General features: G+C 37.1%; 1 protein-coding gene across 9 annotated transcripts in view; it reads left to right on the top strand.

Moving 5' to 3' along the window:
• The window catches only part of PANK1 (pantothenate kinase 1), a 48,319-nt gene extending 35,158 nt beyond the window's left edge, over positions 1-13,161 (top strand). For all 9 annotated transcript variants that reach the window (XM_054831568.1, XM_054831571.1, XM_054831574.1 and 6 more), the window contains 5 exons: positions 2,870-3,123; positions 5,433-5,609; positions 6,016-6,139; positions 10,886-11,011; positions 11,666-13,161. In XM_054831568.1, coding sequence (XP_054687543.1) covers positions 2,870-3,123; positions 5,433-5,609; positions 6,016-6,139; positions 10,886-11,011; positions 11,666-11,725 — 741 coding nt within the window. In that variant the 3' untranslated portion in view covers positions 11,726-13,161. The remainder of the gene's footprint in view (positions 1-2,869; positions 3,124-5,432; positions 5,610-6,015; positions 6,140-10,885; positions 11,012-11,665) is intronic.
• Positions 13,162-14,195: the final 1,034 nt, after the last annotated feature.

Here is a 14,195-nt window from a genome sequence, read left to right on the forward strand (position 1 = left end):
TACAGGCATATCTATTTCATGATGTGGTTTTGCTGCTCAAGTCATTCTGAGCAAAGCAATGAATAGAGAAAAGGCAGTTCTGTATGCAGGGAAAGGGACTGGGAATTGTGACCCTGGCTCTATCATGGCTCTTGTACGAGACTGGGTTACTACATTTCTTGCAACTGTGCCCTAATTTGTGTTTAGAAACACGAATGATGGTGGCTCACGGGGCTGTTTAGAGCCTCAGAGGTCTGGTGGCTGCAGAGCTTGCAGTTCTCTGAATGAAGGCAGATCAACATGGAATACTGATGCCAGTCTTGCTTCTTCCAAAAATGAAAACCAGACTGCTGCAACAATGTAGGAAAATAGTTTTTCAGTCTGCTATGAATATCATACATGAAAGAAAGCAGTAGTAGGGCTCTTTTGCTTACAGTATATCAGCTGTTAAATATAGCACAGAGCTATAAAAAGCAGAGCAAATTCTAGTATGTCTTTTATACGTGGAGGGCTGGACCTAGTAAAACTTCTATGCTTAGTGCTTGAAAAAGAACCTTTAATAAGTTTCTTTTGTTCTGTCCTTACAAAATTGGTGGGCTGACGGGAGAGCTTGTAGAAACAAGGATTTTGTCTGTGTTTTTGCACTGATGCCCTAAGTGTTTTACTTAGATTTGTATTGCTTGCTCGTGCCTTGCAAGGTCTCTCGCTGATGCTTACCTATTTGTAAAAGTGTAACATGGATGAGACAAAAGCAGCTTGTGACTGGGTATTGGGCTTATGGGAGAATGGAGGTTTTGACAGTAAGGGCCATAAATCTGCTAATGACTTGTCTTTGTACAGCAGGCTTCTGGTTCATAGCATGTTTGTTTGCGCATGCTGTATCTGTGTTAGATCGTGTCTGGTCATGCCACATCTAGCTTTGAAAATTTAGACTGTATAGTGCACAACCTAGAGAAGGATCATGGTTAGCGAAGAATCTTTCCTTATTTTGACTAGCTATATGCAATGTTAGATGGGTTTTAACAAAATAAATCATCTCACCAGAGATGATTTAGTGGGCTCCATGTAATACCCATTCTGAGAAAGAGTGCATGAAGCATTTGTTATGTTAATGTATTATATATTTCTTGGAGCTTTTCCTCTCAGATTTCAGCAATTTCTTGTTATTAAAGATATTTCCAAAGTAGCCTTAAGATTTTTGTAACATTTCTTTAAAAACCTTTTCTCCTGATTTGTGTTTATTCTTTTTATTTTCTGGCTAAATGGTTCGAGTCTTTTATGCTGTGTTTCTGTAACTGGAATTTGTGTAGCCATGTGGTGACCAAGAAAAAAATATGAAGGGTTGCAAAAGTTACAGGAGGAAATATTGAAACAAGAAGAAAAGGTCTCCACCTGTCTCTGTTGTCCAATGAATAACTGGATCTACACTGGGGTCTTTTGAGACTGCTAGTTTGGGTTTTGTTGGTCTTATTTCTTTTCTATGGTTCCAGGATTTGAGGAGTAGCAAGTATAACAGAAGGGCAGACCCAAAGAGTAGAATGGCTTTCAGTTAAGGCAAGTTGGAGCTATGTACAAGTAGAGAAAAAACTTAAGGGGAGAGATTTAAATAGCTCAAAAGAATGTAACCTACTGGCCATGCCCGTTCCACAGAAATATCTTTCCTCTTTTTAGTGACTGAATATAGCTTCCAGAATTAAAAATAGGAGATGGTTAGCGTCGTAAATCTTCTCCATTAGCTGTTATAAAAACATCCTGCGATATGCAAATGTTTGAGAACCAGCTCTGTGTTGTATAACTAACTCCCTTGTGTTCATAATAACCTTTTGCTTTTTTTGTTAGTAAGTGAAGTTAGGTAAGACCTACTTTGCAGGTGTGAGGATGCAAATGACCTCAGGGTTTGGACAGGCAACTTTGCTATATTTTCTCCCTCTCCTCTCCCTAACACAAGTCTAAGCTCAATGTCATCTGGAAAGGAGACTTCCTACAGATTGTCACTGTATCCTATTTCGAGAAAGGGATGTGATTTCTAATTCTAGTAAACAGAATGCTATGGCAAGTAGACATGTCTCTTTAAATACGGTCATGGGTGACCTGTGAGATCTCAGAGGGAATGTCCTTTTTAAGCTCTTATAATGGTTTTTCTGCCTTCTGTTGCAGTTACATTTTTTGAATGTTTTGCTGGGGCCATAGGCCTGACAATATCTTTGTTTGGGTTTTTTATATTGGTTTTCACCAAACATTGGGAATACCCTATTTTTCATGAGGCATTTTAAAGTGCTCATTGTAATTTAAAGAAACAGCACTCTCAGATTACTGGTAACATCATACACTTAAATTGCAAATCTTTTAAGCATAATCCACTGTATATTTAATGCATATTAACATAAGCATGTAAGGCTTTAATGATCTTGTTCTTTTAATTGAAGTTTTTTGATCTTCGTACTTCTATTAAAAATTTCATTAAATTGCTGGGAAATGTAGCTGAATGATGAGTCAAAGCACTTTGCATCCTGAGGACTGCTGCTGTGTAGGCAGGTGTCAGAAGCTGTCCAAAAGCTGCAGAACATAGCTCCTCTTGGGATGGAGATGAGGGGGAAGAAATTTATTGCTTCAGAATACTGAGAGTGGGAAACGTTTCCTGCTTGCAGAGCAGGGAATATCTCAAAGGCAGAGGAACTAAACGACATTACTGCGCAGCACATCATTTTTTTTGGGGGGGGGGAGGTACCCATTGTCAGGCAGATAGCAATTTTGGACTTCATGCTTTGTACTGTTTAAATAGATAAATGTGTTACTATTTAAGTGATCACAATGCTTCAGCAGAGCCTTTTGTCCTTCTCAGTGTTGTATTATATTAGGAAATGTTTATTAATTTCTTGTTCTTTTCCAGATTGCTGATCTACAACTCCACAAACTGGACGAATTGGACTGTTTGATCCAGGGCCTCCTTTATGTTGATTCTGTTGGTTTCAATGGCCAACCAGAGTGCTATTATTTTGAAAATCCTACAGATCCTGAACGGTGCCAGAAAAAGCCTTACTGCCTTGATAATCCATATCCTATGCTGCTGGTTAACATAGGCTCAGGGGTCAGCATCCTAGCTGTGTATTCTAAGGACAACTATAAGAGAGTCACAGGATCCAGGTAAACTTAATTCTATGTTCTTTTAATTCTGTTTTCTCCTTAATAATTGAACAGATAGAACGAGACAGTGTGACTAGTAGGTGCAGCCCCAAATTGTGCTTGTCTTCCCATTTCTTTTAAAAGCCCACCAGTAGCAAGGCTGGAAATATCCTAGGATTCCTTCAGAGAGGGATGAGTCTGTATCAGAAAATCAGTGATCCATTCAACTTTAGAGCTGCCTTAGTCTCTTGTTGGTGTTCTTACCTACTTCCTATCTCTTGCTGTGAATTACCAAAATAAAGCTATCCTAGGAAATGAATCTTCTCTCCGCTGCTTTGATCCCCCAGAACAGCCAGAGCAGTGAAATAAAAATGTTTGGGCTAAACAAAAACCTCTTGCTTACTTGTTAGGATGCATCCAGGATATCGGAAAACTTTGTACAATTACCTGCTACTACTGGATTTTGCCAGAAGAGTCTCAATAGATCTCATTTCCTTACTGATTGCACTAGTCTTTGGACCATGCTGGTAAATTAAGGAATGTCAGCGTGTAAAGAGTAGAATCCAATTGTCTGTATTCTTTCTTTGTCCTCAGCATGATTTCAGCCTGGGTCAGCTAGTGCTTTCCAAAATGATTTGTAGGGTACAGCTGAGTTGAAGTGGTCTCTGGCCTATGTTCAGTGAGAGATTTAGACGTGACTGCTCTGTTTAGGAATTCAGGAGTTCACTAGTGTGGATACAGAATTTTGTTCTCAAGGCCAAAACACAGCCCGAGACGTATTTAAGTTGACTCTATAGATGTGGCAACAGTGCTTACTTATAGGGAACCACTGTAGTTACAAATATGTTCATCCAGACTAGTAGTAAAAATAGCAATAAATCTGTCACGCTTTTTCCTCATCCATGCAAAGTAAATTGCTGTGCTTAATTCTTAGTAATGTTTAATCTTAAAAACAAAATCAAACCGACCAAACCACTAAAACAGAAACCTAAAAGAATCTAAAACAACAACCAAAGAAGCTTTTTGGAATTGCTATAGTCCCTTCCAAAGCTGTATTCTGTTCTTCAGTGCATGGTACATATTACAGTGCATGGTACATTATTAATAAAGTTTCTCCTGTATAATGCACATGAATGCATATGTGTCATCTGTTGCCTTATCTAGGGCATATCTTTGCCACAGTGGTAGCCATGAGCCATTTATCTGTACACAATGCAGGTGAGCACGAGTTGAATGGAAGAGGTATTGGTTTTCTTGTAATTCGGGTTGTTTTTCAAGCATAGCCCTTTGGATATCTGTAGGTGTGCTTCTGATCCTTTCCACTACAAAACAAAAAACATGACTGCAGTGGGTGGCTGACTTGTTATAGATGACGAAATCAATACTGTCTCGTGGCTGGCGTGCAGAGCTTCATACTGTTCAGATACTAAATATATTCCAGTGCTACTAGATGTGTTCTGAAAAACTTGCCTAATAATCCAAGAGCACTGACTAAATGGTGTTCCTGTCTGACCTCCTGTGCTTTTTTGAGAAGTGCAAGTGTGGTGTCTCACTGATCCTCTTGTTTACAGTGGCTCCAGTCGGTGTGACTACAATCAGTACAAATAAGCTAACTTTCTCAAGGGTTAAGAAAGAATGAGGAAGGATGTAGAGGTTAGTAAGTTGAAGTTCATGTCTGTTAAGACTGAAGAGTCCAAAGTAGAATTTTAATGCAATGAGTTAGCGACCTGTTATGCATAGTCAAATTTATATAGTCAGTTAAATATTGTACTTGAGCGCTTGCAAGATATTAAAGTGGCTGCTCCTTTCTCAGGGTTCTTTGGAGGGCTGAGACATGCAGGGCTGATGCTAAGCCTTGCTTTGAACAGGGACCAACCAGACGGCTTCCTGCCACTGGCTAGGGTGACAAGATCTGATGTGGCTGTCTGCCCCTGCATAGATACTTAGCTTTGATAGCTGTTTATTCTTTCATCTCTGACTTAAGTGATCTGATGGCTAATTATGCTTGCACAAGGAAAACTTGCTAGAGTGTTACAAATAGCAAACTGACATCTGCAGAGTTGAATTGGATCTTATTCTCGGCTAACCCTTATTTAGCATAATTTCTCCTATATAAACATAAGGATTTAAGTAGTAGTTCAGTTAAAACCATGCTGGACAACATTTGTGTTAAATAGAAACTCAATTTAGGGTGTTAGTCCTCACCCCTCTGAGGGAGGAGTTGCAAGGTACAGTTGGTAGTTGTGTAGATCATGCTGCAGATGGGAGTCTGAAGAGCTGTGGTGAAAGCCAATTCAAGCTGCTGGTCTGAAGGAACTGTGCTTTTCTAGTCTTGGAGGAGGAACGTTCCTGGGCCTGTGCTGTCTGCTGACTGGCTGCGAGACGTTTGAAGAAGCACTAGAAATGGCCGCAAAAGGAGACAGCACCAATGTGGATAAACTGGTGAAAGATATTTATGGAGGAGACTATGAGCGATTTGGCCTTCAAGGGTCTGCTGTAGCCTCAAGGTATGTGTTAATTGAGCTGTTTTTAAGGAGTTCCTTAGGAAACTTACGGGGCATGCTGAACTGAGTGCGTAATCCCTGGACTATGTACAGTGTCCATGTGGAAATGTCACGCTGAATGTATCATGTGGTTTGTCCTTAGATCTCTCACCTACTTCTTGATCTTTTTTTTTTAAACAGGTATAAGCAATGCTTGATGTAACTTGCTTCCATTTAAATTACAGTTAGTTTAGAAGAAGCGTCTTTGCTCATTGTTCTGCCTTTCCAACGAGATCCCTTTTCACATTTCAAATCTGTCTCAAATCAATGGATATCAAATCCAAGCAAAGCTTATTAAATGACAAAATTTCTAAGGGCTTTTAGCACTCCTAAATAACTCATAATAAAAGGAATAATCTTCCTCACACAGCTTTGGTCATATGATGAGTAAAGAAAAGAGAGATTCCATCAGTAAAGAGGACTTGGCCAGAGCTACTTTGGTCACCATCACCAACAACATAGGTTCTATTGCTCGCATGTGTGCATTGAATGAGGTAAGATAGCATATTTACTATGAGCTTAAAACCTTTAGAAACAGTAAGATTATCAGAATACAAAAATGAAAATTGCTGGTATAGTAGGTGTGTACCTGGCCTTGGTAAATATGCATGTATTTAATGTGGTGTCCTAACTCTTGTGATTTGTGTTTATGTGTATGCTTTGATGCAAAGCGTAAGGTACTTTGAGCTTCAAAGGTAGGGAAGAGGGGACAAAAGTTGACTGTAAAGATCTCCTTGAACTGTGATGCCTAGAGCTGCTGTTGGCAAGCTGTAATACATAGCTATTAATGTCTTTGTAATCCAAATTAATGCTCTCAATTACCTTGTAGTTATTAACAAGTCTTACTATACCATGACAGATTTTTTCTAAGTAGTATTATGCTTGGCTTGTTTCCATGGCATGATGGGCTCGAATTGTGTATTGTGTTAAATGTTTTGATAGATATAAGATCTATTGCATTGGGTCAGAGCGAAGGAAAATATAGTTCGTTATCCTGCCTCAAACTCCCATCAGATGCTTGTTACATTCTTTTCTTTAGGCATGGAGACTATGGGTGGGTTTTTCCATTCATACACCTTTCCAGCTTCCAGCAGTTTAAAAACAAACAAAACCCCAAACATTCATGCACTTGTTTTGAGCTGCAAATTGCATCCTTTGCTATTATGCGGTAACTAATCTCTTTTATCTGCTCTCAATGAATTTATCTAATTTTTAATACATAGGTGTTTTTAGCTCCACAGCATTCTGTGGTTAGAAGAAAGTGCTGCTTTTTTTTTATTAAATCAACAACACACCCACACAACTTAAAAAAAACAACCCACAAAACAAATCCAAGAAACTTGCCAAACTGCCATCTGATTACTTTTTTGGGTTCTATCTAGCTTTTTGCTTTATGAGAAGTAGCAAATAATTCATCACTAGTGCTTTTGGTGGGTTTTGGTTTTTAATAAACATTTACCATATCTCCCTCGTGGTCTTTCCAAAACAGAAAGTCCTAGTACTTAGTCTCCTCTCCTATGGAAGACACTCTGTGTCTCTTTTCCACTGTTTCACTTTGTCTTTTCAATCTTTTTATGGTTCTAATTTTGAGATTGAATGATCAGATCTTCATGCAGTATTCAGAGTGTGATTGCACAATGAATTTAGGTAATGGCATATTGAAGAATTTTGTGTTCTGAGTTCCTTTACTAACAGATCTTAATATTTTATTTTTGTGAGCATGGAGTTCATATTTTTTAAAGAAACCATCTACAGTCCCTCCACAGTCTTTCTTGAGTGGTGGTGGCTAATTTGGAGCCTATCACTGTGTCTGAATACTGAAGTCTCTCTGTCTCTTTCTTCCATTTGTGTTATTTCACTTTTTTAACTTAAACTTTATCTGCCATTATTCCTCAGTCACTGGTGTAAGTCTCTTCAGCATTGCTATGCTGTTCTTTTTTTTTATTATTCTCACTCTCCTGAATAACTTTGTGTGCAAATAAATGTTATGTTTGTTTGCTCATACCCCTCTCTAGAGCACTCTTAAAATATATTGAACAGCACAAGTCTTAGTGTATGCCCCTATCAAATGCCACTGATAACCTCCCTTCATTGTGAAAAGTGGCTACAGACTTTTTTTTTGGCAATTTGACTCTTCCAGTCAGAATGATTCTCTTTCAGTGTTCTCTTTGCTTTCAGCTTCTTTACAGTGTTGCCTTGTGGCATGGAGTTCAAGCAGCATTGTACAGGGCTATCAAAGCATGGAGAGTTGCAGCAGGGAACCACATGTGATGCGTTCAGAGGAGGAAATAGGCTACTAATGAAACTAATGCTTCTGAGTCACTGTGAAAAAGTTCTTAACATCTTTCTTTTGTGAGCAGTCTTACTTAAAAACTGGATGTGATCCATAGAATTTTGTGGAGGAATGTGGATTGATGTGTAAAGTATTCTTCATTTCACAGGCAATGTCAAAGTAGAACTTCTCCAGCACTTGAATAAATTATTTTGTAGCTTTAGAGAATGAAAACTTCATTTAGTAGCTTTACAAACTATTAAAAAAATTCAAACATGATATATCACTGCAAGTAAACTAATCTCCAGATAGCTTGCTGTCAGGGAGAAAAAGTAATGCTATCATTCTGCTAAATAATCCAGACACCTAAATTGCCTTTGGGAGATATGGCTGTGACTCGCACCAAGCTTGATGAATGAAATGCCCAACTAAGAGCTTAAAACCCAGTTGAATATGATATATTCTTTTGTGGAGTTTGTGTGTATTAGATTAGGGTTATGGTGAAGCTCACTTTCAGGTTCTTTGATAAAATCAATTTATGCCCTGAAGCATGAGTTTTGATAAGTTGGTTGGGTTTTGGGGTGTTGGTTGGTTTGGGTTTTTTTTCCCCCAATGATTGCAGCTTTAATATTGTGTTGAAAATGACTTGCATATGTGCAGGGGAAAAAAATGAGGCTGGGGAATAAATAAAATATTCTGTCTGCAGAACTTCAAAGCAAAGTTTGCTTGCACAAAGTTGGCAGTGGGGTAGAAAAATTCCATGGTCTGGAACCATTTGGCTACACATCATTTGAAAGAGTCTGTCCTAGGCACAGCAGAACTGCATAAAGGAAACCAGTCTCCCTGGTTTCTACTTTTCTTACTAGCGGAACATGTAAGTTGCATCTGAACAAGGCTTCTTGCAAAAATATGTGCAGATTTTTTATTGCATCTTTGATATAACTTTCCCTATTCAATTATATTGGCAAATATGTGTATATAGTATATTGAAGTTATACTATAGCTGTCTACTGCAGGGTAGTTGAACAATTTTGCAAGACTCCACAGAGTGGAAGAGTGCGTGTCTTTTTCCAGGATGTTGTAATTTGGTTAGCTTAAGTAAGCATTTCATCACCATCCTTTCATCAGTTTAAGGCTTCTGTCTTTCAGCTTTGAATATTTCAGCAGTGAACAATTTAAAATTAAATTGGGAAGACTCCCTTAAGAGATAAAAGTAGCATTTGTTCATTTTCAGACTCCTGAAAAATTCTAAAGCTGTCTTTAGTTCAATTTAAAAAATCAGGAAACTTTAACATAATTTTTAACCTCGTGAAATAAAGTAATGTTGGAAAATAAAATTGATAGGAAATTTGCATGTTGATATACACTCTGCTATTCTAGTAGGTATGATTAGTATTTTTAGATTCAAAATTCAAATTTTTATACTTGGTGTTAGGTATTGCTTGCTTGAATTTCTAGTCACAGTAGCTTTGTGCATATATTCAGCAAAAAACAATTTCATGAAAATGAAATTCAAGTGTAGATTCTAATCAATTTGATGGTATTGCATTACAGGAAATTAATTAGTTATATGTTTGTCCCTCTCTTGTCAGAAATTACTTCAGGACAAAACTGCCTTGTCAGAGAATGCAAAATGTTCTTGGCCATGTTTAATAGCAGCCTTTTGAAATTTGAGAAATTCTTATTTTCAGCCATATAAGTTCCTGGGAGCAAGTACAAGTGCATGCTGATGTGACTGCAGAGTCTAAGAGGATAGATGACTATAAACCTGAATTATTTAAATAAAGTTTGCGTTGATCCGTTTAGTTTGAGGACAATCAGGCATGTAGCTCAGTCATCGGAGACTGGATAAGTGAATTGTTGCACCCGAGTATCAGCACTCTCCAATACTGAGTATTCAAGTGAGGAGGTCCTCTGTGGTATGTCATGTGCACAACAAAACTGCAGTCTGTAGTAAAACAATGGCTGCAGAACCAAATGTTGGGCTTTATAGACCTGTATGAATGTAGAGAGGCAACACTTTAATTCTAGCTTCAGTGCAGGTTTTTGCTGGTAATTTTTAGCAGAGGACTCCTGAAGATAAATTTCTAGGGCTCCTTCAAGACTTCTGTAAAAGCTTATGTCTCCAGGATTTGACCTTCTACTCAATCTTCTAGACCAGTTCAAGTGTATGGTGAACATCATATGGCACACCAATTTAAAATGTAAGCACATTTTTGTGCATAACAGGCAAAACTCGGCTTGGTAAGATAGTTGTGGGTGTTGTTTAAGCACCAGAAATGTTGCTTACATGCACTGATGTGCATACAAGTAAGGATAGTGTGTGGCTTTCTCACTGACAATGTAGTGCTGGTTGTTCCAAAAGTCTTAAGCTTCCGTATGAAAATGGAGTTCAAGTGAGCTTTGAAACAAAGGAATGCAATGCATGTCAAATATCATGTTGGGCATGTTTCACTTGCTTTTTGAAAATGAAACTGCAGTCCAGATAATAGATAATGAAAGATGCTTCTTCTCTAATGTAATCCTTCTCAGATACTCTTCAGAGGTTCTCCATCTGGATTGCATAATCACTGTGATCTCTGGAAGGTTGCCTCATTTAACAAGGAGGGGGAAAATATGTCTTCAGTGCAGCCACATCATATGCAATTGAAAAAAAAAAAACAAAACCCCAAAACAACAAAACACTCATAATCCTGTTTGTGTTGGGAAAATCCTGGGCTTTTAAGCAAATATTCACCATCTGTGATATCAGCCTCTCACTTTCTTTGGAATAAAACTTTTTTTTTCTTGCAACATCTCTACTTAGCAGTCAGTAACTGCAATTATTTTTTTGACTTTTTAGTCTGGAGAATTTAAATGTAACCCGAAATTACTGTTTAACTTTATAGTGGAGGCAGAAGTACATGTTGAATAAGGCAAATAATGTAGCTGAATATAATTTTTGCTGGTCTGCTTTTCAATTTTACAGAACATCGACAAGGTGGTATTTGTTGGCAACTTTCTCAGAATTAATATGATTTCTATGAAGGTGCTAGCATATGCTATGGATTATTGGTCAAAGGGACAACTGAAAGCTCTGTTTTTAGAACATGAGGTAAGGACATACATGTTGAACTTAGTATTATTTGTAAGTACAAAAATCTTGTGATTCTTGGTGAAGTTAAAAGGGAGAATTTCAGTGCCATTGCTTTGAAGTTAACATACAAAGTAAAGTCTGCATAAATATAATTAAAGTCAGATTCACTTGAAAATATCCCTTGTTAACTCCCTGGCTTGATCACTGTTCTTGTATTTGTTGCTAAATGTTGCACATCTCTTAATTTTGCTTTCTGACCCTAATACCAACAATGTTCATTTGCGTGGTCTGGTATGTAAACCTCAACTAGAATTAATTTTGGCAAGTGTGATTTTGAGGTGACTGTCGGATGGATGTGTTCATGGAAACTGCCACGATGTGTGATGGAAACTGCCCTGCCTCAATACAGCATCATTATAGTGGTTCTGTAAATTCTTTTTTAGCAGTTTTAGAGAACTGCGTAAGATTTCTGCTAGTATAAGGCCCTTTCTTGGACCTAAACAAGATCATATTAAATCACGATTCAGATACAGCAAATACTTGGCAGAGCAGGGCTGATCTTATATGAAAGGTCTTTTAATTGCCTTAATGGAACTGAAGACTTTACATGCTCATGCTTATATCTAATCTTGGAATTTGATTGGGTTTGTTTTGCTTTTGCCTTTTTTAAAGGGTTATTTTGGAGCTGTTGGGGCTCTTCTAGAATTGCTTAAAATGACAGATGATCAGTGATGAAGCTGTCTGAAGAGATTCCTACTGCAGATGCTGCTGGATAAGAGTGAAAGCCACTACAAGGATGGAAATGAAGCCATTATGGTAGTTCTACCTGCTGGATTTGTAAATAATTTAAAATCCTTTTAACTGACCTTTAACTTCTGGGTTTTGAGCTTATACTTCAGAATTCATACTGGGAATAACGAGATTTTTTTTTCTGTACACTGTATTTTTTAGGGGAAAAATGTGCAAAGTGGCCAAACATACAGATTTTATGGATTTATTTTAAAAAGTGGATACTGTTTAATGTAGGACCTGTGATATGAGGCATCTGCTTTTCTTCTGGGGTTTACTGATTAGTGTGTTAATTTTAACTTTATTTAGTAATCACTCTAGGAGATATTTTTAATCTTATTTTCATGACGTTTCATGATTTGTTCTTGGTTTCAAATGAAACTACAAAGCTGATGCATTTTACTGTGAAAACTAGTCATTGATTTTTTTTTTCCTTTCCTTTCCTCATTAGATGAGACACTTTTTTTTTATTTAACATCCCCCACCCCTCTGGAAAAATAAATTTACAAACTTCCTGTGTCTACATGGGTTTCTTGGCAAGACTGCAAGAAAACTTGGTGGGGGTAGGGGGTTTAAGATTGTAATTTTTCAGTAGTCATGACTTGCAACAGGAACAGACTGCTAACTGGTTTTGTAGGACTAATTCTCCTCTATTTTAAGAATTTTTAACAAGATGTGGACTAAAATTTTAATTATTGGCTTGACACTAAAATGAAACCCTGTTTCTGTTGAAAATCTCTGATCTATACGAAGAGTTCTATAGTACAGACCTTATTTATATGGTACATACTTGCTGTTAGGTGACAAAGGGAGAAGATTGTTTTCATTTCTTTGAAGACTTTTCTGTAGTCTGCAGTTTTTAACTTAATCAAAACCAACTGATAATTGCATTATTCAAAGCCCAGTTTCTAAAATTACGAAAATATTGACTAATGTATTTTCTGGTTTTAAGCTAATGTTAGCTTTCCCTCCTGTTTATTCCAATGCAGTATTTTTTACCTTTTTTGATTTGTGGACCTCTCTGGGTTTTTTTCCAGTTGAATTGAGACTCCTTTGAAATCTATGTACTTAGATTGCTGCGTAGCACGTGTAAAGTTGCTTTTCTTAGATACTATGAAGGCTCACAAATCAGAGGCTGAAAACCAGTCCATAAATTATTTTGTCTTGCAAAACTGTATGTGATGTCACATAATGTAAAGGGCTCATCAGAATGACAGTATAAAATTCAGACACATGTATTATCCAATATATTTTTGGAAGGGGGTTTATTTCACTTTTTTATAGTCATTAATTTCCATATCTCCCAAATGTTGAAATAAATTAATAGTAACTGAAATGTTAACTTGTCTGATGGAAATAAAGACCACTACTGTTTTGACAGGTTTAATGTATCTGTGGAATTCATTTCTTTAAATCAATGATGTGAAATACAAAACACTGTTTTGTGACGCACATGGCTAGTTATTTCCACGATAATTCTTTGGTTCTTGACGGTGTTTTAATCTTTGTTACATGGCTTTGGTCTTTGAAGCTTTTTGCCTGCCTGAAATTGACTTTTTCCACAGACTGTAAACTACAACGTGAGACAATTAGTATGTTGTAGTTGATATTTCATGTAATATTGAGCTTGAGGTAAGTGGCAACAGTTCTACTCAGTGCCTCTATTTTTTATGAACAAAATGAAACTTTGATTAAGCTTATTTGCTAAGTTTTGTCTGTAACTAAAGATCGGTTTGTATGTTGAGCTTTTTGAAGGCTTCAGAACTGCACTACTTATGATAAACAGTAGAGGGAAGCATAACATCGACAATGTAAATACGCTTTGCTAAAGCAGTGGAGCTCCAGGCAATTTGTGAAGCGGGTTGGTTATTTCAGAGAAAGGTTCCATCTTTTTCTCCCTGGTCAGTTTTTGAAGGGAATTTGATATGGCAATATCTATCACTTAGGTGTTCTTGCATGCTTAGCATTTATAGTTATGTGAAGGAACAATGTAATGTTAAGTAAACAAATATGAAATAGCACTTTCAAGATTAAAATCCTCTTGTCCTCAAAAAAAAAAAAAGGGAAAAATATACGGACTATGCAAGATGCATAAATGGAAACTGTGTGGTTGAAGAAGGAAAGCACAATTCTGGTAGCCCTAACATTAGCTGTAAGACTCCAGAGACTGTCAGGTAAGTTGATCACAGCAGTTCTAAGAGAAGCACAAAATAAAACTTTAACTTCAAAACGCTTAATAGGTAAGTTGTCGTATTAAAAGACTGGAAAAAAAAATACTCTGAAGCGTATACTACACAAATGAGTACGTTTGGTTGGGGAAAAATATTAGCAAACTAAAACAATAGGTGTAAGAGGAAAATGACATTGTAAATCAAACTCTTCCTTTTCTGAGGCAGAAAAGCCTACTGCAAAA

This window comes from Grus americana, chromosome 7, assembly GCF_028858705.1.
Source record: "Grus americana isolate bGruAme1 chromosome 7, bGruAme1.mat, whole genome shotgun sequence".
In the NCBI taxonomy this organism is placed as follows: Eukaryota; Metazoa; Chordata; class Aves; order Gruiformes; family Gruidae; genus Grus; species Grus americana.